This window comes from Pseudoliparis swirei, chromosome 17 (assembly GCF_029220125.1).
Source record: "Pseudoliparis swirei isolate HS2019 ecotype Mariana Trench chromosome 17, NWPU_hadal_v1, whole genome shotgun sequence".
In the NCBI taxonomy this organism is placed as follows: Eukaryota; Metazoa; Chordata; class Actinopteri; order Perciformes; family Liparidae; genus Pseudoliparis; species Pseudoliparis swirei.
In genome coordinates, this window is record NC_079404.1 from 508,562 (window position 1) to 532,344 (window position 23,783).

General features: G+C 52.0%; 1 protein-coding gene across 1 annotated transcript; it reads left to right on the top strand.

The window, feature by feature from the left end:
• The first annotated feature begins 50 nt into the window (after window positions 1-50).
• On the top strand, window positions 51-21,565 carry mypn (myopalladin). Its single transcript, XM_056436183.1, has 19 exons — window positions 51-159; window positions 1,006-2,114; window positions 6,655-6,830; window positions 6,901-6,952; window positions 7,038-7,341; window positions 7,416-7,481; window positions 7,554-7,695; window positions 8,272-8,388; window positions 8,458-9,064; window positions 9,433-10,861; window positions 11,209-11,280; window positions 13,025-13,246; window positions 13,321-13,470; window positions 13,539-13,618; window positions 15,723-15,849; window positions 15,927-16,134; window positions 18,976-19,051; window positions 21,184-21,317; window positions 21,384-21,565. Exons 2-19 carry the CDS (start codon window positions 1,087-1,089, stop codon window positions 21,563-21,565), a joined length of 5,172 nt encoding a protein of 1,723 aa, XP_056292158.1. The 5' UTR covers window positions 51-159; window positions 1,006-1,086.
• Window positions 21,566-23,783: the final 2,218 nt, after the last annotated feature.

Genomic DNA, 23,783 nt, shown 5'->3' on the forward strand with positions numbered 1-23,783 from the left:
CCTGCCCGGCTCCACATGCCGAGAGTCCGCGGTGAAGACGCCCAGCGTGGTGAGCAGCTGCCGCTTCAGGAGACGCAGCGTCCCGCTTTGCGCCAGGTGCGCTCTGAGGATTCTACTAGTCCTCCACAGGGGGGCGGGGCGGGGGGGGTCCGTCTGAAGGTAAAACACGCACACCCCCACGCCACTAACTCACTGCTTCAGCGTGTCGCACATTGAGCCTATTGGTGGATGAACGGTGGATTGACCTCGTGACCTCTGGCCCGCCGGGATGGCGGTGGTCCCGGGAACGAGGCGCACGGGATGCGGGAGCAATGCGCGGTTCTCCGCGTGTTGACTCCTCATGTAAACCGACCCCGGGTTATTATTAGACGTGACTCCGCGGGCCTGGAACCTGTTCGAGGAGGATGAATGCGCCCAGCAGCTGCAGGACGGGCCGCTCCGGAGTGCCGATTTGAGTGTCAGCGTCATATATGCGTCATATCGCGTGTCTGGATTCAATAACTCGCTCATGCAGAGTGTCGAAGACGAAACGTCACAGGTGGGACCCGGGACCCGGCCTAGGTTCCTCCGTTCTGCTTCCAGAGAACCTGAGACTTTTCCAGGCTGAAATGAGGCTAAATAAATATAAAAAACTATTTGTATCTGATATTAGTGTCACTATTGTATCTCGGGTGCATGTCATCTGATATGTTAGTATCAGATATATTATTCTTATTTCATCTGTTTCTGAAGTCTGTTTACATTCTGCATCTCGTGTCTCAACCAACCGATGAGCCGATTGTTCTGAACCTGAGAACATCGCCGAAAAACACCGTGGCGCGTCCCGGTGGACATCGGCTTGTTTGCTATATGAAAAGTGTCAAAAACCAAAATAATTACATTTCATATTGAAGCAAATTTAGAAAAGCTGCACGAAGGTCGAATTTGTCGATCCAGTAATCGACATTTAATAACTAATAAACGGTGTGTGTGTGTGTGTGTGTGTGTGTGTGTGTGTGTCCCCAGAGACGCAGCAGCAGGCTGAGCCCTCGTCTCTGGCTCAGCTCCTGACAGAGAGCTGCCTGGAGGCCGCAGCGCCGCAGAGAGATGAGACGCTCGGAGGCCGCCTCCTCTTCCTCGCGACTCCAGGTCTACGCGTCGCTCAAAGGCCAGGCCGAGGACTCCGCGGGGGGCCACGGTGACCCCCAGTCCCCCGACCTGTCGGCCTTCCTCAGCCAGGAGGAGCTGCACCAGAGCGTGAACCTGGCCCGCCTGGCCATCGGACATGGGGAGAGGTCAGAGGTCACCCCGATAACCGCCTCCGGCCTCTCCTCTTCCTCTGAACGCCCTGCTGCCGGCCCCCCCGCTGTGGCCCTCAGCCAGCCGGCCTCTGACCTCAGAGCACCCGCAGCGACGATCTCATCGGACAGAAAGACGCTCAAAGCTCCCGCGAGCAGCGCCCCCTACGGGCCGGAGAGGAGCGCCCCCTACGGGCCGGAGAGCAGCGCCCCCTACGGGCCGGAGAGCAGCGCCCCCTACGGGCCGGAGAGCAGCGCCCTCTACGGGCCGGAGAGCAGCGCCCCCTACGGGCCGGAGAGCAGCGCCCCCTACGGGCCGGAGAGGAGCGCCCTCTACGGGCCGGAGAGCAGCGCCCCCTACGGGCCGGAGACCCAGTCCAAGAAGGAGTTCCTCAACAAGGCGGCGGACTTCATCGAGGAGCTCTCCTCGCTCTTCAAGGCCAACAGCTCCAAGCGGGCGCGGCCGAGGTCGGGCAAACCCCCCCGGACCAGGACCCCCAACAAGACCCTCGGCGATGGGGTTTGCCCCCCCGGCCCCGAGGACAGGGAGCGCTCCGTCAGGCCCCTGGAGGTGGAGGAGAGGCCCGGCCCCGCGGCGAGCCTCCCTCCAGAGGCCCAGCTGGACTCTGGAGGCCGCGTGGACTTTCAGGGCTGCAGGATTACGGAGGACCGTGTTCCCCGGCAGGAGGAGGAGGAGGCGGGGGGGAGGCCGAGCCCAGCGAAGCCGGCCTGTGAGCCTCCGCTCTTCATCCAGAAGCTGAAGAGCAGGGAGGTCCTGGAGGGCAGCAAGGTCCAGCTGGACTGCGTCGTCAGGGGCGTCCCGGCGCCGGAGGTCCGGTAAGGAAAACTCTCGATGCCGTTGGTTTATCCTCCTGGAGATGAAGAGACGTCGTCATGGCGATCTGATCCTCTGCAGAGCTTCTGGAGGGTCTCAGAGTCTCATATCAGTGGTACTCATTCGTATATGACAAAGTATTTACTCTTTATGCTACTTTGTAGTAAATAATACATCTTTTCTTGCTTTAGTTACTTTAGTGATTAACATTTTCCAAACTAAACTATATCATGCGTCTTCATGTTTACCAATGACAAAAATACTTCTGCATATACTGAAGTAATATTATTAACTTGTAATGGAGTACTTACATGTACTCCTTCTATACGTATACATATATGCAGTATTGCTACTTGCTTTAGTTAATGGTTTAGCTATAACATGTCACATTCACCATGTATCTTGCTCTATATTGTTCAATCAGCAGCATTTTTATTTATTTTTTTATTAAGAAGTAATCGACTCCATTTTGGAGTCACGTCCGAGTCCTCAACATACTGAATGTTATTATAACAAACTGAATGTTATAACAACAAACTGAATGTTATTATAACATACTGAATGTTATTATAACAAACTGAATGTTATAACAACTAACTGAATGTTATTATAACATACTGAATGTTATTATAACAAACTGAATGTTATAACAACAAACTGAATGTTATTATAACAAACTGAATGTTATTATAACATACTGAATGTTATAACAAAATGAATGTTATAACAACAAACTGAATGTTATTACAACAAACTGAATGTTATTATAACATACTGAATGTTATTATAACAAAATGAATGTTATAACAACAAACTGAATGTTATTACAACAAACTGAATGTTATTATAACAAACTGAATGTTATTATAACAAACTGAATGTTATAACAACGAACTGAATGTTATTATAACAAACTGAATGTTATGATAACAAACTGAATGTTATAACAACAAACTGAATGTTAGTACAACAAACTGAATGTTAGTACAACAAACTTATTACAAAGGGCCAGAGTGAAGATGAAATGTGTGTGTGTGTGTGTGTGTGTGTGTGTGTGTGTGTGTGTGTGTGTGTGTGTGTGCGCGCGCGCACCACAAAGGGGAATCACATGTGTCCCTCTGTTGTCCTGAAGAAGAGGACTTTGGTAAGATGAAGATTTAAACTGTTATGAAACTCTTTTCTCTCCGATTTGCTGAGTCATGTTTCAGAGGTTCAGTGTGTTCAGCTCCTTCCTGTGGAGGTGAAGCTCTGCTCATGACTGTGTGTGTGTGTGGGTGGGTGCCCCCCCCCCATGACTTGAATGAGTCCAAATAGAGTGGTCAGGTTCATGTCCCTCTCTTTGCGTTGTGGGTCTATGTTTAGCAGCATGTGTTCTGGTCGGGGCCCGGGGCCTCTCCTGGTTCTGGGTCCAGACGGACCCCGACAGGTGCTCCTCCCCCTCATGCTTCCCTTTTAGACCCTGACTCACCGGACATCGACTCCCTCCGTCAGCTGGTGGGCGGTGCTTAGCGAGGGGTTGGAGGTTCAATCCCCGCCCTCGTCGGTGTGCCCTCGAGCAACACCCTTTGGATGACAGCTGGTGTCTCGTGTCATGTGACCCGTGGGCCTGAGTGGCGGCCTGGCGTCCTGCCTGCGTGTTGATTGGTCGGACTGTGGAGCACAACGATCTGCTGGAGGTGGACGTGGGCGCCATGCCAGAGTCAGAGTTCAGGATGAAAGTTCTGATGAATGGAGAGTCTGCAGCGCACTGGAGGCCCGAGGCGCTGACCTCAGGGGCCCGAGGCGCTGACCTCAGGGGCCCGAGGCCCTCGTCTTTCACCTCTTTAATAAAGACAACCACACACAACGTAAGGAAACAGCCTCTGAAACGGGCCTCAAAGAACCATCAGAACTCTGTCTTCAGTCTTCAGTCTCTAGTCTCTAGTCTTCAGTCTCTAGTCTCTAGTCTTCAGTCTCTAGTCTTCAGTCTCTAGTCTCTAGTCTTCAGTCTCTAGTCTTCAGTCTCTAGTCTTCAGTCTCTTGTCTTTAGTCTCTAGTCTTCAGTCTCTAGTCTTCAGTCTCTTGTCTTTAGTCTCTAGTCTTTAGTCTCTAGTCTTCAGTCTCTAGTCTTCAGTCTCTTGTCTTTAGTCTCTAGTCTTCAGTCTCTAGTCTCTAGTCTTCAGTCTCTAGTCTTCAGTCTCTAGTCTTTATTCTCTAGTCTTCAGTCTCTAGTCTTCAGTCTCTAGTCTTTAGTCTCTAGTCTTCAGTCTCTAGTCTTCAGTCTCTAGTCTCTAGTCTTCAGTCTCTAGTCTTCAGTCTCTAGTCTCTAGTCTTCAGTCTCTAGTCTCTAGTCTTCAGTCTCTAGTCTTCAGTCTCTAGTCTTCAGTCTCTTGTCTTTAGTCTCTAGTCTCTAGTCTTCAGTCTCTTGTCTTTAGTCTCTAGTCTTCAGTCTCTAGTCTTCAGTCTCTTGTCTTTAGTCTCTAGTCTCTAGTCTTCAGTCTCTAGTCTTCAGTCTCTAGTCTTCAGTCTCTTGTCTTTAGTCTCTAGTCTTTAGTCTCTAGTCTTCAGTCTCTTGTCTTTAGTCTTTAGTCTTCAGTCTCTAGTCTTTAGTCTCTAGTCTTCAGTCTCTTGTCTTTAGTCTTTAGTCTTCAGTCTCTAGTCTTCAGTCTCTAGTCTTTAGTCTTCAGTCTCTAGTCTTTAGTCTCTAGTCTTCAGTCTCTAGTCTTTAGTCTCTAGTCTTCAGTCTCTAGTCTTCAGTCTCTTGTCTTTAGTCTCTAGTCTTCAGTCTCTAGTCTCTAGTCTTCAGTCTCTAGTCTTTAGTCTCTAGTCTCTAGTCTTCAGTCTCTAGTCTTCAGTCTCTAGTCTTCAGTCTCTAGTCTTCAGTCTTTAGTCTCTAGTCTTCAGTCTCTAGTCTTCAGTCTCTAGTCTTCAGTCTTCAGTCTCTAGTCTTCAGTCTCTAGTCTTTAGTCTCTTGTCTCTAGTCTTCAGTCTCTAGTCTTCAGTCTCTAGTCTCTAGTCTTCAGTCTCTAGTCTTCAGTCTCTTGTCTTTAGTCTCTAGTCTTCAGTCTCTAGTCTTCAGTCTATTGTCTTTAGTCTCTAGTCTTTAGTCTCTAGTCTTCAGTCTCTAGTCTCTAGTCTTCAGTCTCTAGTCTTCAGTCTCTAGTCTTTAGTCTTTAGTCTCTAGTCTTCAGTCTCTAGTCTTCAGTCTCTAGTCTTTAGTCTTCAGTCTCTAGTCTTCAGTCTCTAGTCTTTAGTCTCTAGTCTTCAGTCTTTAGTCTCTAGTCTTCAGTCTCTAGTCTTCAGTCTCTAGTCTCTAGTCTTCAGTCTCTAGTCTTCAGTCTCTAGTCTCTAGTCTTCAGTCTCTAGTCTTCAGTCTCTAGTCTTCAGTCTCTTGTCTCTAGTCTCTAGTCTCTAGTCTTCAGTCTCTTGTCTTTAGTCTCTAGTCTTCAGTCTCTAATCTTCAGTCTCTTGTCTTTAGTCTCTAGTCTTTAGTCTCTAGTCTTCAGTCTCTAGTCTTCAGTCTCTTGTCTTTAGTCTCTATTCTTTAGTCTCTAGTCTTCAGTCTCTAGTCTTTAGTCTCTAGTCTCTAGTCTTCAGTCTCTTGTCTTTAGTCTCTAGTCTTTAGTCTCTAGTCTTCAGTCTCTAGTCTCTAGTCTCTAGTCTTCAGTCTCTAGTCTTCAGTCTCTAGTCTTCAGTCTCTAGTATCTAGTCTCTAGTCTTCAGTCTCTAGTCTTCAGTCTCTAGTCTTTAGTCTCTAGTCTTCAGTCTCTAGTCTTCAGTCTCTAGTCTTCAGTCTCTAGTATCTAGTCTCTAGTCTTCAGTCTCTAGTCTTCAGTCTCTAGTCTTCAGTCTCTAGTCTCTAGTCTTCAGTCTCTAGTCTTTAGTCTCAGTCTCTAGTCTTCAGTCTCTAGTCTCTAGTCTCTAGTCTTCAGTCTCTAGTCTTCAGTCTTCAGTCTCTAGTCTTCAGTCTCTAGTCTTCAGTCTCTAGTATCTAGTCTTCAGTCTCTAGTCTTCAGTCTCTAGTCTTCAGTCTCTAGTCTTTAGTCTCTAGTCTTCAGTCTCTAGTCTTCAGTCTCTAGTCTTCAGTCTCTAGTATCTAGTCTCTAGTCTTCAGTCTCTAGTCTTCAGTCTCTAGTCTCTAGTCTTCAGTCTCTAGTCTTCAGTCTCTAGTATCTAGTATCTAGTCTTCAGTCTCTAGTCTTCAGTCTCTAGTCTTCAGTCTTCAGTCTTCAGTCTCTAGTCTTCAGTCTCTAGTCTTCAGTCTCTAGTATCTAGTCTCTAGTCTTCAGTCTCTAGTCTTCAGTCTCTAGTCTTCAGTCTCCAGTCTTCAGTCTCTAGTCTTCAGTCTCTAATCTTCAGTCTTCAGTCTCTAGAGGGGGTTTAAGAGATGGTGCCATGCAAATCTGTTCACGTGGTTCGGTTCATGTGGTTCTGTTCGATGGTTCTGTTGTGGTGGTTCTGTTCGATGGTTCTGTTGTGGTGGTTCTGTTCACGTGGTTCTGTTCGATGGTTCTGTTCATGTGGTTCTGTTCATGTGGTTCTGTTCATGTGGTTTCTGTTCAGGTGGTTCTGCGAGGGCAAGCAGCTGGAGAACAGCCCTGACCTCCAGGTGCTGGCGGCCGGCGCGCTGCAGACCCTTGTCATCGCCGAGGCCTTCGAGGAAGACACCGGGCGCTACTGCTGCTTCGCCTCCAACGTCTACGGCACGGACTCCACGTCGGCCGAGATCTACGTGGAAGGTGACGATCCGGTTCTGATCCGGTTCTGTAGAGCTCCGTTGGTGACGGCGTCGTGTGTTCTGACCCACAGGCGCCTCCTCTTCGGACTCCGAGGGCGAGCGGCTCCGTGAGGACGCGGCCGAGTGAGTCTCGCCGCCGTGGCGTCCCGGGTGAAGCCGACGTGGAGCTTTCGCTCATGTTCCTCCTCCTCTTCCTCCTCCTCCGAAGGCCGCAGGAGAGGTCCGCCCCCCCGACCCCGACTCCCTGTGCAGAGGAGGACGAGCCGGCGCCATCCCGCCCCGCCGAGGAGCCGGAGCAGCGGACCTCCTTTCCCACGGACGCAGAAGCTCCTCCCCCCGCGGTCGGGACATCGGCCCCCGTACTTCCGCCGGTGGCCTCCGGGGGTCCGGCTGCTCCGGGGGCCACGGTGCCGCCTCTGCAGGTGTTTGCCGCTTTGCTTCCTGGCCGTCCAGAACTTCCAGAAGCGCGAGAGGCGCCGCCGTCCGACCCGGCGCCACCGGCCCGGTCCGAGGTAGAGCGGCTCCTCCTCGATGCGTCGCCCGAGGGTTTGTATATCTTAATGGATGCGTCCTCTGTGTGCGGCAGACCTCCAGCTGCGCCCCCCCTCACGGGGCCACCGGGCCCGTCGTGGCGGCCCCGGTGTTCACCAAGGTATGAAGGCAGCCCGGCAGGAATGGAACCTCCGCTCTGGTCTCGTGCTCATTGGCTCGTGTCGCTCCCCAGAGCCTGCAGGACGTCCTTGCGGCAGAAGGCCAGCTGGTGGTGCTAGAGTGCCACGTGAAAGGGGCCCCGGCCCCCCGGGTGGACTGGTCCAGGGAGGGGGAGACCATCCAGGACTCCCCGGACTCCAGGATCCTGCAGAACAGTAAGCCCCGCCCCCCCCCCCCCTATTGATTTGACATTTAGGAAAGAATAGGAGTTTTTGGGAACATTTATTATTTAAGTTTTAAAGACTTTATTGCATCTTAAATACGTCAATTCAGTTTAATGAAGTCATCTCAGTTTCATCTCCTTAGTGTAAGAAGATTCAGCGTAAATAAATAAAGACACATTTTCTATTGTTATTCTATTGTTAAACCGTCACGGCTTCGTCATGGTGGTGCACATCAAAGAGTTGACTTCCCCCCGCGTGTGTGTGTGTGTGTGTGTGTGTGTGTGTGTGTGTGTGTGTGTGTGTGTGTGTGTGTGTGTGTGTGTGTGTGTGTGTGTGTGTGTGTGTGTGTGTGTGTGTGTGTGTGTGTGTGTGTGTGTGTGTGTGTGTGTGTGTGTGTGTGTGTGTGTGTGTGTCCACATCTCCTTGGTGAAGCTCTGCTGTACATATCCAGGCCGGTTCCCCCGGCCCTATAAGGTGTCAGACCCTCAGGCTGCTCCGGCTCTCGGCTCCAGTTCTGTGCGCCGCAGAGAGAGGTCCGGTCTGAGGGGCTGTGTTCTGTTCCTCCAGAGGGGATCTGCACCCTGGTGGTGGCGGAGGTCTTCCCCGAGGACTCTGGGACGTTTACGTGCACGGCGAGCAACGCGTACGGAACGGCGTCCAGCGCCGCGGCGCTCCGGGTCAAAGGTACCGCCGCGGTTTGACCTCCAGCTGTGTTCTGGTGACAGATGTTCTGACGTGGTTCTGACCCCTCAGGCAGCCGCGAGACGCCGCTCGGCGCTGTGACGGAGAACCCGGTCCCGGGGCCGCCGTCAGCTCCCACCGGGAACCCTCAACCAGAGGCCTCCAGAACCCAGTCCAGCACCACCCGCCTGGACCCGCTGGTCTCCAGCACCTTACGTCTGGACCCCTTGAGCACCAGCACCCTCCATCTGGACCCCCATGGGTCCAGCATGCTGCGTCCGGACCCCTTCCGCACCAGTCTACACGGTCTAGAACCCTCCAGCACCAGAACCCCAAACCTAGATCCTCTCTGCCTCCACCAGAACCCTCTTGGATCCAGTGGTCCAGAACCACAGGTGCTCTCCGACCCAAACCCCGCGTTCCCCCCCGCGATGACATCGCTGGACACGAGCCCCAAAGTCAAGAGGACCCCGGACCCCCAGAACGGGAGCCTCATGGTGGTCCCCCTCCCCCCTCCTAACTCCTGCCTGAAGACCGGGGCCCAGACCACCCACAGGGCCTCCCGGGTCGGCTCCCGGGTCGGCCTGCGTGTGCACTTCAAGCTGCCCGAAGACGAGGAGGAAGAGCAAAGTGACGAGCTCCTCAAAGGACCTCCGGCGGTTCTGGCTAAACCCAAACTGTGAGTAGGGAAGCACTCGGGGGGGGGGGGGGGGGGGGGGTCTTAGTCCACTGTGGACCTTCAGGCTCTCCAGAACTCAGGACGCTCTATCTGAGTGCTCCTCTGTTATTAATAGTTCTGATCATTCAGATGAAATCTTCTGTTTGTGATCCTCGTTTCTCCAAGAGAAGAATAGAGATGAGGTGTAAGACGTGTCTCTGGTTAAATAAGGAAAAGAGAAGATTAGAGATGTGATCGAGACAGAAGAGAGCGCCGTGTTCACAGAGCGGCGCCGTGTCGCGCCCTTAGAAGGAAAGAGGATTCTTCATGAGTGGAGCTCCATGTGAGGAGGGCCTCTTCTTCATCTCTTCTTCATCTCCGATCTACAGGGACCCGGTCCAGCTCCAGCTCCTGCACCACCAGGTCCTCATGGAGCAGCTGCAGGAGACCGAACCCCCGACCCAGACTCAGACTCAGACCCAGACCCCGACCCAGACCCCGACCCAGACTCAGACCCCGACCCAGACTCAGACGCAGACCCCGACCCAGACCCCGACCCAGACTCAGACTCAGACTCAGACCCAGACCCCGACCCAGACCCCGACCCAGACCCAGACCCCGACCCAGACCCAGCCTCAGACCCCGACCCAGACCCAGACTCAGACCCCGACCCAGACTCAGCCTCAGACCCCGACCCAGACTCAGACCCAGACCCAGACCCCGACCCAGACTCAGCCTCAGACCCAGACTCAGACCCAGACCCCGACCCAGACCCAGACTCAGACCCCGACCCAGACCCAGACTCAGACCCCGACCCAGACCCAGACTCAGACCCCGACCCAGACTCAGCCTCAGACCCCGACCCAGACCCAGACCCACAGCCAGTTACAGATCCAGATCCAGCCTGAGGTCCAAGGCTCCAACGAAGGTCCCCTGTGGCCCCCCCGGGTCCAGTGTGAGCCCCGTCCAGCACTCAACGTCTATTTTCCTCTTCTCCCCTCTTCCGCTCTGAGTCCTCCTTCGGTTCCTAATCTGAAGACCCCGCCCCCGTTGACCTCTCCTCCTCCTCCCGCCCCCCCCTTCAGTCTGGCCCCTGCCCTCCAGGTGAACTCCCTCCATGCCTCCCACCTCAACTTCTCCCCTGCAGCTCTGGCCAGAACTGCCCCTCCCCCCCAGCTCAGCGTGGCCCCCACTGGGCCCCCCCCGGCCTCCCAGCAGGTGGAATCTCCTGCGGCGCTCCTGAGAAGCGCCCACGCCTCCCTGGTGAACCTCGGCGCCTTCGCCTTCGCCCAGCCCCGAGCGTTCATGACGGCGGGGGCCTTCTCCCCGGTGAGGAGCCCGTCTCCCACCGAGTCCCCGGTGCTCCAGGAGCTGGCGGTGGCGGAGCTCCACTCCTCCGCCGCCAGCTCCCCCACCCTCCCGCCGTTCCCCCCGCCTCACAGGATCTTCCCCACGCGGGTGCTCCAGTCGCCGCTCCAGGCTTCCTCCCCCACGCCCAGCAGCTCCACCCACAGCTCCACCCCCAGCCCCACCCAGAACCCCGCGGCCTTCCTGAGCTCCGTGCTGCCGTCGCTGAGCCCGAGTCAGCCCACCAACTCCATGGGCCTGCCCCGCGGCGCCCCCTCAGGGTACGCCCTCGCCCTCGCCGGGCGCCGCGAATACAATGTTTCATACACGTCTCCCTCCCGTCTCCTCAGGTTGAAGAAGAACGTCCCAAAGGTCCGCCTCCCGTCGATGGAAGACATTCGAGAAAGCAAAGAAGTTCTGCTCCACGACATCGAGAGGAAGCTCCGCCTTCACGCCGCCACTCCGCAGCAGGTAGGAGGCGCTGCAGCGACGTGTGAATATAGGAATAATGCACACTGGGACCGGAGACACCTTCATCACATCGCTGCTCAGAAACGTCAGTCGATCTTCTTGTTTGTGGACATATTGACACACTAGCAGCTGTTCTAGGCTTGAAGGCGTCGCCGTGTGTTAACCAATGAGGGGCCAGTATTCTCACCCGTCTCCACTCATTCATTCAGTTTGAGATTTAAATGTTTTTTAAAGCTAATAAAAAACAGCACAGAACATGTCTCATTGTTTCCTTGTTCGTGTAACTCATGGATCACAGCGTGTTGCGTGTCTTCAGTGCGCCGCCTGTGTGTCTTCACCTCTCGTAGAAGCTGAGTCACCAGGGGCCCACGGCGGCCCTCGGACCCAACATTCCTGCTCCTGTCATTACCTACGACGAGGTACCGCTGCTCGTCACAATGTTTCAGAGATTAAGAATAAATACCATGTTCATATCTCTAATCCAGATCCAGCCTCTGGACTAACATAACCTGCCTTCAGAGAAATGAGCCTCACATTCAAGGTTAGAGGGACGTTGACCTCGTGTTCCTCTCCTGAACTCTAATCCACCCGTTACACAATCTGTCTGCTTCTCATTCACTCGCTCAGGGATTCAAGTTTCATTATTTGTTGCTGTTTTTTGTGCCGTTAACCAAGTCATTGAACTAAAGCTTTTCTAGCGTAACTGACCTTTGACCCCCTTTTGTCTTCAATGCTTCCACAAAGCACTTGACCTTTCACCTTTTGTGGCGTGCAAATGAAAAGGAGTTCATGATTAGAAGAAAGTTGAGATGTTTTAGTTCATATTGAACACGCCTGTTTCTTTTGATGATTGCTGCTTTAGAGAAGGAACTAGTCTAAATAGTCTGAACATTTTGACATGTGCATTAGTTTCTCTGGAGGAGCCGGGTCGTGTGAGGTCATCGTGGAGCCGCTCGACCTCAGTGTCACTCTATGGTTCCTCCGGTGCCGGCAGCCTCTCGCCTCGCTTGGCATTTCACATTTTCCCAAAAGTCCCAACATGACACTTTAAAAAGAAAAACCTTGACTCACAAACTTTCATCTTGTTATTTTTTTATTTTTTTGGGTGATCAAATCTTTTATTGGTTTTCGAGATATGCACATGCAAAAGAAAATATGTCCACACTGTATGTCTCCAGAGATACTCAGACAAAAAACATACTAACAAATAAAATAAATAATAAAATAAAGACTACATATATATAAATACGGGTAGACATGCAAAAACCTGCACACATTAACATATATATATGCACATAGCTGCATACCCTCATACATACACACACACTGATACTATTCTGCTGTTGCTTCTTTAAGTTAGCTTAGCAGATAGCTAACAGCAGATCATACAATTTAAAGAGTTCAGGGTTTTACTATGAATCTTTGATATTGTAAAACTGTGGAGACATAACATGACATAACCTCACACACATACACACACACAACTATGATTAACACAAAGCCATCAGACATTACCCCTATCCATCAACATGAACCTCCTGACGACTGAAAAGTCGATGCTAGCCCCAACATGACGAAATGCTAATCGCGATTAGCATTTCGTCATGTTGGGGCTAATCGCGATTAGCTAGACGCTAATTAGCGTCTATTGCTACAGCACAATATTATACTATAACAGTAATTACACAGATAATATACAGATAGCCGATATTGACACGTTACATCCATAGATACTCACAGAGTTAGCACTTTGAAGGCTATCAAGCAGGAGTCCTAAAGCAGAAACCGAGCTAGCCGACCCCAGAACGTGCTTTCAGTCGAAACAGAAAGGCCGTTGCATTCTACGCCACGTGACGTCTCTATGCAACACAGGACAATGTGGGGCAGAACAAAGACTGTTAATTGACCCCCCTCCCACCCATTTAGCTTTTCGTTAACGACCTCCTGCCGGCCTCCTCTGAAGTTGACCTCTGTTTGACCTTCAGCCCCGTTTGGTTTGAGCGACCAGGAGTGAGACGCCAGACAGACGCCATGTCTGAGAATCCTCATGGATCAAAGTGGCACCGATGTTTGTCTGGTTCCTTTGATAACTCCACGTGTCCCTGAACCTCTCCTGCACCACGTCGACGTGGATCGCTTCACCAGCCGCTTCTCCTCCTCCAGACGTACAAAGTGTCCAACTTCGAGCAGCGGCTGATGAGCGAGATCGAGTTCCGCCTGGAGCGCACGCCGGTGGACGAGTCTGACGACGAGGTGCAGCACGACGACGTGCCCACGGGGAGGTGCATCGCGCCCGTCTTCAGCCGGAAGCTCAGGAACTTCCGGGCCGTGGAGGGCGTGCCCGTCACCTTCTCCTGCCGAGTGCTGGGCATCCCGTCTCCCAAGGTGAAGGGCGGCGGCGGCGGCGTGCTCGTGTCGCTCGCGTCCCTCCAACGCCTCCTCCGCCCGTGTGTCCGCAGGTTTACTGGTTCAAGGACGGCAAGCAGATCGTGAGGAAGAAGACCCACTACAGGAAGATCAGGGAGGCGGACGGGACCTGCGCCCTGCACATCGAGGCCACGGCCAGCGACGACGACGGCAACTACACCGTCATGGCGGCCAACCCTCAGGTGAGCCCTCGCGCCGCCGCTTCCCGCCAGACGCGCAACGCTGATGTTTGATCTGTGACGACCGCCAGGGCCGGATCAGCTGCTCGGGTCACCTGCTGGTCCAAACCGGACCTCCCCGGAACCGAGCGACGCCCATTCAGTGTCAGAGGTGAGCAGGACCGAGGGAGAGGAGAAGCTACGGACGTTCCTCAGGATCTGTGATCGTCTGAAGTTGTTGTTGTTGTTGTGTATTTTATTCAGTCAATCATTGCAATACAATATTATTCTATATAATAGACAGAACAGAAAGGCTGAAAAGGTATAGGTAGAAGCAGAAAATGCTTATATATTCCTATCCAAAATTATTATTATATAAATATTATTTTTATTTATTTATATATTATTTTTATTTATATATATTTTAATCAAATAAATCAGAAAATTAATATAAAATGAAGAAAAATAATAAAGAAAATAAAAAATTATATATATATATTAGGGCTGTCAGCGTTAACGCGTTAATCTATGCGATTAACTTGGCCGCGTTAACGCACTAAAATATTTTAGCGCAATTAACGCAACTTTTTAATTTTGTATATACTTTATTAATCCACAAGGGGAAATTAGTTCTCTGCATTTAACCCATCCTTAGTTATTAAGGAGCAGTGGCTGCAGTGATGCACCCGGGAAGCAACTGGGGGTTCAGTGCCTTGCTCAAGGACACTTCGACTTGCTTCCGGTGTTCGTTGAAGTTTTTACACTCTGAGTGTCAAACCGCGGCAGTACGGTTTGACACTGTTTCCGTTTTTAAAACAATTATTTCTCCGTGAAAATAAGGATCATAAATGAGTTTAACTCGTGGATGAATCAGTCGTGTTTCCTCCTGCTCCTCCTTCCTCCCGTCTCCCCCTCTGACACACAGAGGAACGGAGGGGCGACGTGTCGGGGGACGCGGCGCGGAAAGAACTCGTCACACGAAACCTTCACCGTGATTGGTCAATCCGTTTGTCTGTCAACATTTTGCAAAAAAAACAACCAATGAACACTCAGTAAATCACAAAGGACCTCCCACCTCACAGGTAAGGCTCATTTAGGAGCCTGTCAGTCAGAGAGCAGAGAACACGGCGCGAGGACAATGAGGCTCATTTCAGAGCTGAGATTGTTCTGGAATGTTTGATGTAGAACACGTGGGGGTGTGTCACATGCAAAAGACTTTAAACGGTGATTTTTGTTTGTTTGTAAAATGTATAAAATGCCCCCAGCCTCCAGAGGGTTAACGTGACATATGTGAATGTCAGTCAGTTACCAAGGCCACTGGTTCTGCTGTTCAGTGGTAAAGATGACAGGACCAATGGGGTCTCAATATACTTCTTTTTTTTTACTAATCTGATGTTTCACTGAAGAAACAATTTATCATCCACGATATTAAATCCCTCACTGGCACTTTATAGGTAGGAGCCTCTTTGAAAACACAGCTCTGTGTGAAGTTTTGTCTTTAAAAAGAAGGAAAACACTTTTAATCGCGATTAATTAATCGCAATTTCAACATGTGCGATTAATTAGTTAATTTTTTTTAATCGATTGACAGCCCTAATATATATATACATCCATCATGACCACGACCTCCCGCCACACCAATAGCTTTTTCCCGACGGCGGTCGGGCTCATCAATGGACCCCGGGACTGACTGACTGTCACCCCCAGGACTACCACCTCTTCTTCCACCTTCCTCTCTCCTCCTTCTTCCCGCTCCTTCCTCTTCCTCCTCCTCCCTCTTCCTCCCACTCCTCCTCCCTCCTTGCGTTGATTGTTGTTTGTCATGTCCAAATGTTGCACCTTCCACCAAAAAAAATTCCTCGTTTGTTTGTGAAAACATTCATTCTTTGGCAATAAACCTGTTTCTGATTCTGATATACATAGGTTTCAATCACATTTATAACCCTCAAAAAACTAAAATGAGTTCAACATTCTTACATCCATTTTAACGTTGTTCCATAATTCGACTCCTACAGTAGAAATACATCTTCTTTTAATCCCTTTTTCAGCCTTTTGTCCAGTAAACTTACAAACATCTCAAATCATATTTACACTCATGTGTTGAGAACAGCCTTTGTACTCAGTCTGCAGGGACGTTGCTTTAGCTCTGTGCATTATTTTATCATGAACCAAATCCTTACATTTGATAACATCTGTAAAACAATAGATGTGTGTGCTCATCGTCGTCATGACGCGTAACACGACGACCAGGACAACGTGCTCTGCTTCCCCCTCAGGGTGCGAACACGCATACAGGAAGTGGAAAGCGAGCAAACCCAGGAGCAGTTCTTCCGGCCTCACTTCCTGCAGGCGCCGGGCGACACGCTGGCTCACGAAGGGAGGCTCTGCAGACTGGACTGTAAGGTAGGCCGCCGCCCCCCGGGGCGAGCGCCACGCAGACATCGCGCTGTGCGTCACGTGCCCCGCTCGTTGTCTCGCAGGTGAGCGGCCTCCCCAACCCGGAGCTCATGTGGCTGGTCAACGGGACGCCCATCTACCCGGACCACGGCCACAAGATGCTGGTGCGGGAGAACGGCGTCCACTCGCTGGTCATCGACCCGCTGGCGCAGAGCGACGCCGGCGCCTACACGTGCATCGCCAGCAACAAGGCGGGCCAGAGCTCCTTCTGCCTGCAGCTGCAGGTCGTGGGTGAGGACCGCACACGTGACCGCACACGTGACCTCACACGTGACCTCACACGTGACCGCACACGTGACCTCACACGTGACCTCACACGTGACCTCACACGTGACCGCACACGTGACCTCACACGTGACCGCACACGTGACCGCACACGTGACCGCACACGTGACCTCACACGTGACCTCACACGTGACCTCACACGTGACCGCTGCGTGACCTCACACGTGACCGCACACGTGACCGCACACGTGACCGCACACGTGACCGCACACGTGACCGCACACGTGACCGCACACGTGACCGCACACGTGACCTCACACGTGACCGCACACGTGACCTCACACGTGACTTCACACGTGACCGCACACGTGACCTCACACGTGACCTCACACGTGACTTCACACGTGACCTCACACGTGACTTCACACGTGACCTCACACGTGACTTCACACGTGACCTCACATGTGACTTCACACGTGACCTCACACGTGACCTCACACGTGACCTCACACGTGACCTCACACGTGACCTCACACGTGACCTCACACGTGACCTCACACGTGACCTCACACGTGACCTCACACGTGACCTCACACGTGACCTCACACGTGACCTCACACGTGACCTCACACGTGACCTCACACGTGACCTCACACGTGACCTCACACGTGACCTCACACGTGACCTCACACGTGACCTCACACGTGACCTCACACGTGACCTCACACGTGACCTCACACGTGACCTCACACGTGACCTCACACGTGACCTCACACGTGACCTCACACGTGACCTCACACGTGACCTCACACGTGACCTCACACGTGACCTCACACGTGACCTCACGTGACCTCACGTGACCTCACGTGACCTCACACGTGACCTCACACGTGACCTCACACGTGACCTCACACGTGACCTCACACGTGACCTCACACGTGACCTCACACGTGACCTCACACGTGACCTCACACGTGACCTCACACGTGACCACGTGACCTCACGTGACCTCACACACGTGACCTCACACGTGACCGCACACGTGACCTCACACGTGACCTCACGTGACCGCACGTGACCGCACACGTGACCGCACACGTGACCGCACACGTGACCTCACACGTGACCTCACACGTGACCGCACACGTGACCTCACAAGTGACTTCACACGTGACCGCACACGTGACCTCACACGTGACTTCACACGTGACTTCACACGTGACTTCACACGTGACCTCACACGTGACCTCACACGTGACCTCACACGTGACCTCACACGTGACCTCACACGTGACCTCACACGTGACTTCACACGTGACCTCACACGTGACCTCACACGTGACCTCACACGTGACTTCACACGTGACCTCACACGTGACCTCACACGTGACCTCACACGTGACCTCACACGTGACCTCACACGTGACTTCACACGTGACCTCACACGTGACTTCACACGTGACCTCACACGTGACCTCACACGTGACCTCACACGTGACCTCACACGTGACCTCACACGTGACCTCACACGTGACCTCACACGTGACCTCACACGTGACCTCACACGTGACCTCACACGTGACCTCACACGTGACCGCACACGTGACCGCACACGTGACCTCACACGTGACCTCACACGTGACCTCACACGTGACCTCACACGTGACTTCACACGTGACTTCACACGTGACCTCACACGTGACCTCACACGTGACCTCACGTGACACGTGACCTCACACGTGACCTCACACGTGACCGCACACGTGACCGCACACGTGACCTCACACGTGACCTCACACGTGACCTCACACGTGACCTCACACGTGACCTCACACGTGACCTCACACGTGACCTCACACGTGACCTCACACGTGACCTCACACGTGACCTCACACGTGACCTCACACGTGACCTCACACGTGACCTCACACGTGACCTCACACGTGACCTCACACGTGACTTCACGTGACCTCACGTGACCTCACACGTGACCTCACCGTGACCTCACACGTGACCTCACACGTGACCTCACGTGACCTCACGTGACCTCACACGTGACTTCACACGTGACCTCACACGTGACTTCACACGTGACCTCACACGTGACCTCACACGTGACCTCACACGTGACTTCACACGTGACCTCACACGTGACCTCACACGTGACCTCACACGTGACCTCACACGTGACCTCACACGTGACTTCACACGTGACCTCACACGTGACCGCACACGTGACCGCACACGTGACCTCACACGTGACCTCACACGTGACCTCACACGTGACCTCACACGTGACCTCACACGTGACCTCACACGTGACTCACACGTGACCTCACACGTGACCTCACCGTGACCTCACACGTGACCTCACACGTGACCTCACACGTGACCTCACACGTGACTCACACGTGACCTCACACGTGACCTCACGTGACCTCACACGTGACCTCACACGTGACCTCACACGTGACCTCACACGTGACCTCTGCCACGTGACCTCACACGTGACCTCACGTGACTCACACGTGACCTCACACGTGACCTCACACGTGACCTCACCGTGACCTCACCACACGTGACCTCACACGTGACTTCACGTGACCTCACACGTGACCTCACCACGTGACCTCACACACGTGACCGCACACGTGACCTCACACGTGACCGCACACGTGACCGCACACGTGACCTCACACGTGACCTCACACGTGACCTGCGTGACCTCACGTGACCTCACCGTGACCTCACAGTGACCTCACGTGACCCCGTGACCTCACGTGACCTGACCGCCCCAGTTTGTGACTCACTGCAGAACGTGACCTCGACGTGACTCACGCACGTGAGTGCACGTGGTGACCGCCCGCCCCATCTTCTGGAAGAAAGACAATGACACCATCCCTAGAGCCAGAGACAGAACCAGGTGAGTCGCCGTGTTGGTGTCCCGCCCCCTGCCAGAACCCTGTTGGACCTGCAGGGACTCGTTCCTTTGACTCCTCCCTGGTTCCTTTGACTCCTCCCTGGTTCCTTTGACTCCTCCCTGGTCTCTTTGACTCCCTGGTTCCTTTGACTCCTCCCTGGTTCCTTTGACTCCTCCCTGGTTCCTTTGACTCCTCCCTGGTTCCTTTGACTCCTCCCTGGTCTCTTTGACTCCTCCCTGGTCTCTTTAATGACTCCTGGTCTTTGACTCCTCCCTGGTCTCTTTGACTCCTCCCTGGTCTCTTTGACTCCTCCCTGGTCTCTTTGACTCCTCCCTGGTCTCTTTAATGACTCCTCCCTGGTCTCTTTGACTCCCTGGTTCCTTTGACTCCTCCCTGGTCTCTTTGACTCCTCCCTGGTCTCTTTGACTCCTCCCTGGTCTCTTTGACTCCCTGGTTCCTTTGACTCCTCCCTGGTTCCTTTGACTCCTCCCTGGTCTCTTTGACTCCCTGGTTCCTTTGACTCCTCCCTGGTTCCTTTGACTCCTCCCTGGTCTCTTTGACTCCCTGGTCTCTTTGACTCCCTGGTTCCTTTGACTCCTCCCTGGTCTCTTTGACTCCTCCCTGGTTCCTTTGACTCCTCCCTGGTCTCTTTGACTCCTCCCTGGTTCCTTTGACTCCTCCCTGGTCTCTTTGACTCCCTGGTTCCTTTGACTCCTCCCTGGTCTCTTTGACTCCTCCCTGGTCTCTTTGACTCCTCCCTGGTTCCTTTGACTCCTCCCTGGTCTCTTTGACTCCTCCCTGGTCTCTTTGACTCCTCCCTGGTTCCTTTGACTCCTCCCTGGTCTCTTTGACTCCTCCCTGGTCTCTTTAATTACTCCTCCCTGGTCTCTTTAATGACTCCTCCCTGGTCTCTTTAATGACTCCTCCCTGGTCTCTTTGACTCCTCCCTGGTCTCTTTGACTCCTCCCTGGTCTCTTTGACTCCCTGGTTCCTTTGACCTGGTCTCTTTTGACTCCTCCTGGTCTCTTTGACTCCTCCCTGGTCTCTTTAATGACTCCTCCCTGGTCTCTTTGACTCCCTGGTTCCTTTGACTCCCTGGTCTCTTTGACTCCTCCCTGGTCTCTTTGACTCCTCCCTGGTCTCTTTGACTCCTCCCTGGTCTCTTTGACTCCCTGGTCTCTTTGACTCCTCCCTGGTCTCTTTGACTCCTCCCTGGTCTCTTTGACTCCTCCCTGGTCTCTTTAATGACTCCTCCCTGGTCTCTTTGACTCCCTGGTCTCTTTGACTCCCTGGTTCCTTTGACTCCTCCCTGGTCTCTTTAATGACTCCTCCCTGGTCTCTTTGACTCCTCCCTGGTCTCTTTGACTCCTCCCTGGTCTCTTTGACTCCTCCCTGGTCTCTTTGACTCCTCCCTGGTCTCTTTGACTCCTACCTGGTTCCTTTGACTCCTCCCTGGTCTCTTTGACTCCTCCCTGGTCTCTTTGACTCCTCCCTGGTTCCTTTGACTCCTCCCTGGTCTCTTTGACTCCTCCCTGGTCTCTTTGACTCCCTGGTTCCTTTGACTCCTCCCTGGTTCCTTTGACTCCTCCCTGGTCTCTTTGACTCCTCCCTGGTCTCTTTGACTCCTCCCTGGTCTCTTTGACTCCTCCCTGGTCTCTTTGACTCCTCCCTGGTCTCTTTGACTCCTCCCTGGTTCCTTTGACTCCTCCCTGGTCTCTTTGACTCCTCCCTGGTCTCTTTAATGACTCCTCCCTGGTCTCTTTGACTCCCTGGTTCCTTTGACTCCTCCCTGGTCTCTTTGACTCCTCCCTGGTCTCTTTGACTCCCTGGTTCCTTTGACTCCTCCTGGTCTCTTTGACTCCTCCTGGTTCTTTGACTCCTTCCCTGGTTCCTTTGACTCCTCCTGGTCTCTTTGACTCCTCCCTGGTCTCTTTGACTCCTCCCTGGTCTCTTTGACTCCTCCCTGGTTCCTTTGACTCCTCCCTGGTCTCTTTGACTCCTCCCTGGTTCCTTTGACTCCTCCCTGGTTCCTTTGACTCCTCCCTGGTCTCTTTGACTCCCTGGTTCCTTTGACTCCTCCCTGGTCTCTTTGACTCCTCCCTGGTTCCTTTGACTCCTCCCTGGTCTCTTCCAGCTGGACCCAGGACGCCAGCGGCTACGTGTGTCTCCTCATCCAGCCGACCTCAAAGGACGACGGCGGCTGGTACACGGTGTCGGCGAAGAACGAGGCGGGCGTGGCGTCGTGCACCTGCAGGCTGGATATCTACGGTGAATATGGCGCCCGGAGGTGTGACCTCTCTTGATGACCTTGTAGTAACCGTCTGCTGCCCTCAGCCCAGTGGCACCAGAGCATCCCGGCGCCCATGAAGGCGGCTCCGCGGGCGCCGGGCAGCCGCTACGCCGCGCTGACGGGCCAGGGCCTCGACGTCAAGTCGGCGTTCCCCTCGTCGGAGAACGGCCCCTTCCTGTTCGCCAGCTGCCCGCCGGAGGCCTCGCTGGAGAGCGAGGAGCTGTGACCTCTAGGGGTCAAACACGGGCCGCGAGGAGCACCAGCAGGACGCCATGCGGCGTGTGTGTGACGGGTGGTTCTTAGAGATACTGACGCTGTGAAGGTTCTTCATATTTATCTGGATGATAATGATGAGGGTGAGGGCGATGATGAGGGTGAGAGTGATGATGAGGGTGATGGTGAGAGTGATGATGAGGGTTAGGGTGATGATGAGGGTGAGAGTGATGATGAGGGTGAGGGCGATGATGAGGGTGAGAGTGATGATGATGATGAGGGTGATGATGAGGGTGAGAGTGAGACTGATGATGAGAGTGATGGTGATGATGAGGGTGAGAGTGATGATGAGGGTGAGGGTGAGAGTGATGATGAGGGTGATGGTGAGGGTGAGAGTGATGATGAGGGTTAGAGTGATGATGAGGATGATGGTGAGGGTGAGAGTGATGATGATGGTGAGAGTGATGATGAGGATGATGATGAGGGTTAGAGTGATGATGAGGGTGATGGTGAGGGTGAGAGTGATGATGAGGGTGATGGTGAGGGTGAGAGTGATGATGAGGGTTAGATTGATGATGCGGATGATGATGAGGGTGAGAGTGATGGTGAGGGTGATGATGAGGGTGAGTGAGACTGATGATGAGGGTGATGGTGATGGCGAGAGTGATGATGAGGGTGAGGGTGATGGTGATGATGAGGGTGAGAGTGATGATGAGGGTGAGGGTGAGAGTGATGAGGGTGAGAGTGAGGTTGATGATGAGGGTTAGAGTGATGATGAGGGTGAGAGTGATGATGAGGATGATGGTGAGGGTGATGATGAGGGTGAGAGTGATGATGAGGATGATGATGGTGAGGGTAATGATGAGGGTGAGAGTGATGATGAGGATGATGGTGAGGGTGATGATGAGGGTGAGAGTGATGATGAGGATGATGATGAGGGTGAGAGTGATGATGAGGGTGATGGTGAGGGTGAGGAAGTTGATGAGGGTGCTCCTGATGTCTGTTCTTATTGGTTCGTCCTGTTCTCATCGTAGAACCAGCAACACTTATTTATATATATAATATATAATGTATAATGTATAATATATAACATATAACATATAATATATAATACAATATATAATCTATAATATAATATTATTTATTATATATTATATAATCTATAATATAATATATAATATATTCCTGATCTCGTAGTCGTAACAGTTTCCTTTGAAGTCTTTATGAAATGTTGATGAGTATAAACGTCTTTATTAATAATCACAGGTAGTTTAGAGTATATTCATATGTTAACGTGTTTATTTAAACGTCTCTTTCTGTTAACTGAGCTCTTCTCTTGTTCATCACTGGTTCATTTTTCTGCCAACGAGTGATGAAGATGATGAAGATGATGATGCAATGAGGCGCTCTCATTCAGTTACTAGACTTCACAATAAGATTTCTTTCGGTGCATTTTTGTTCAGGTGATTTAATTCATCTTTAGAGACGAGAAGCTTTTTGTTTTATGAGCCGGTTGTAATTGAAATATAAAAGAGGAGCACAGCCTCAACTGATGTAAAGTTGCACTTTGTAAAAGAGTTTTGTCCCTCAGAATAAAGTTATATTTATTCAAATGAGTGATGTTTGTACTTTGCTGTGACAGGTGAGGATAGAATCGTCTTCAATCTTCACTGATGAAGTTCACGGTCTCATTTCTTTCCTTTTTAGGTTACAGGCACAGATTTTATATTTCAAAGACGGGGGAGGAGTTTGACAGAAACGAGTACCGTCGCTATGACCAACACACACACACACACACACACACGCGATAAAAGATGTGAGTGGATTGGCTGTTTGTTTGAAATAACAATTTTTAATAAATCTGTTTTCTATGGCCGGATAACTTGAAGAAATGTATTAAGTGACAATTATATTCCAACACTATGAATATATATGTAATATATATCTTTAACATAAGTTAACATATTGTGGGTTTGATTGACAGCATGGTGCAGCACACAGTCTGCAGCTTATTTGTTCATCCATATTAAATAGACGGGTCCGTCTCACGGCTTCAGAAAGAGTCGGAAGGTTCAAATCTAAAATGTGACGAGAGCTCATTGTCACTTTTCCCCGTGAGCTTAAACTGATGCTCCAAACCAACAGGAACGCTGTGAAGCCGATTAGGCGTCAATAATAACTCCAACAGGGGGAAGAGTTCAAATAGGCAGAAAATGACATTGACCTTCTGT

What these genes read in the sequence shown, in the direction of transcription:
- mypn (XM_056436183.1), top strand. Translation starts at nt 1,087, where the DNA reads ATGAGACGCTCGGAGGCCGCCTCCTCTTCCTCGCGACTCCAGGTCTAC. An exon ending in GTTCTGGCTAAACCCAAACT is followed by an intron (nt 9,065 to 9,432) that starts GTGAGTAGGGAA and finishes TCCGATCTACAG; the next exon opens with GGACCCGGTCCAGCTCCAGC. An exon ending in TCTGCAGACTGGACTGTAAG is followed by an intron (nt 15,850 to 15,926) that starts GTAGGCCGCCGC and finishes GTTGTCTCGCAG; the next exon opens with GTGAGCGGCCTCCCCAACCC.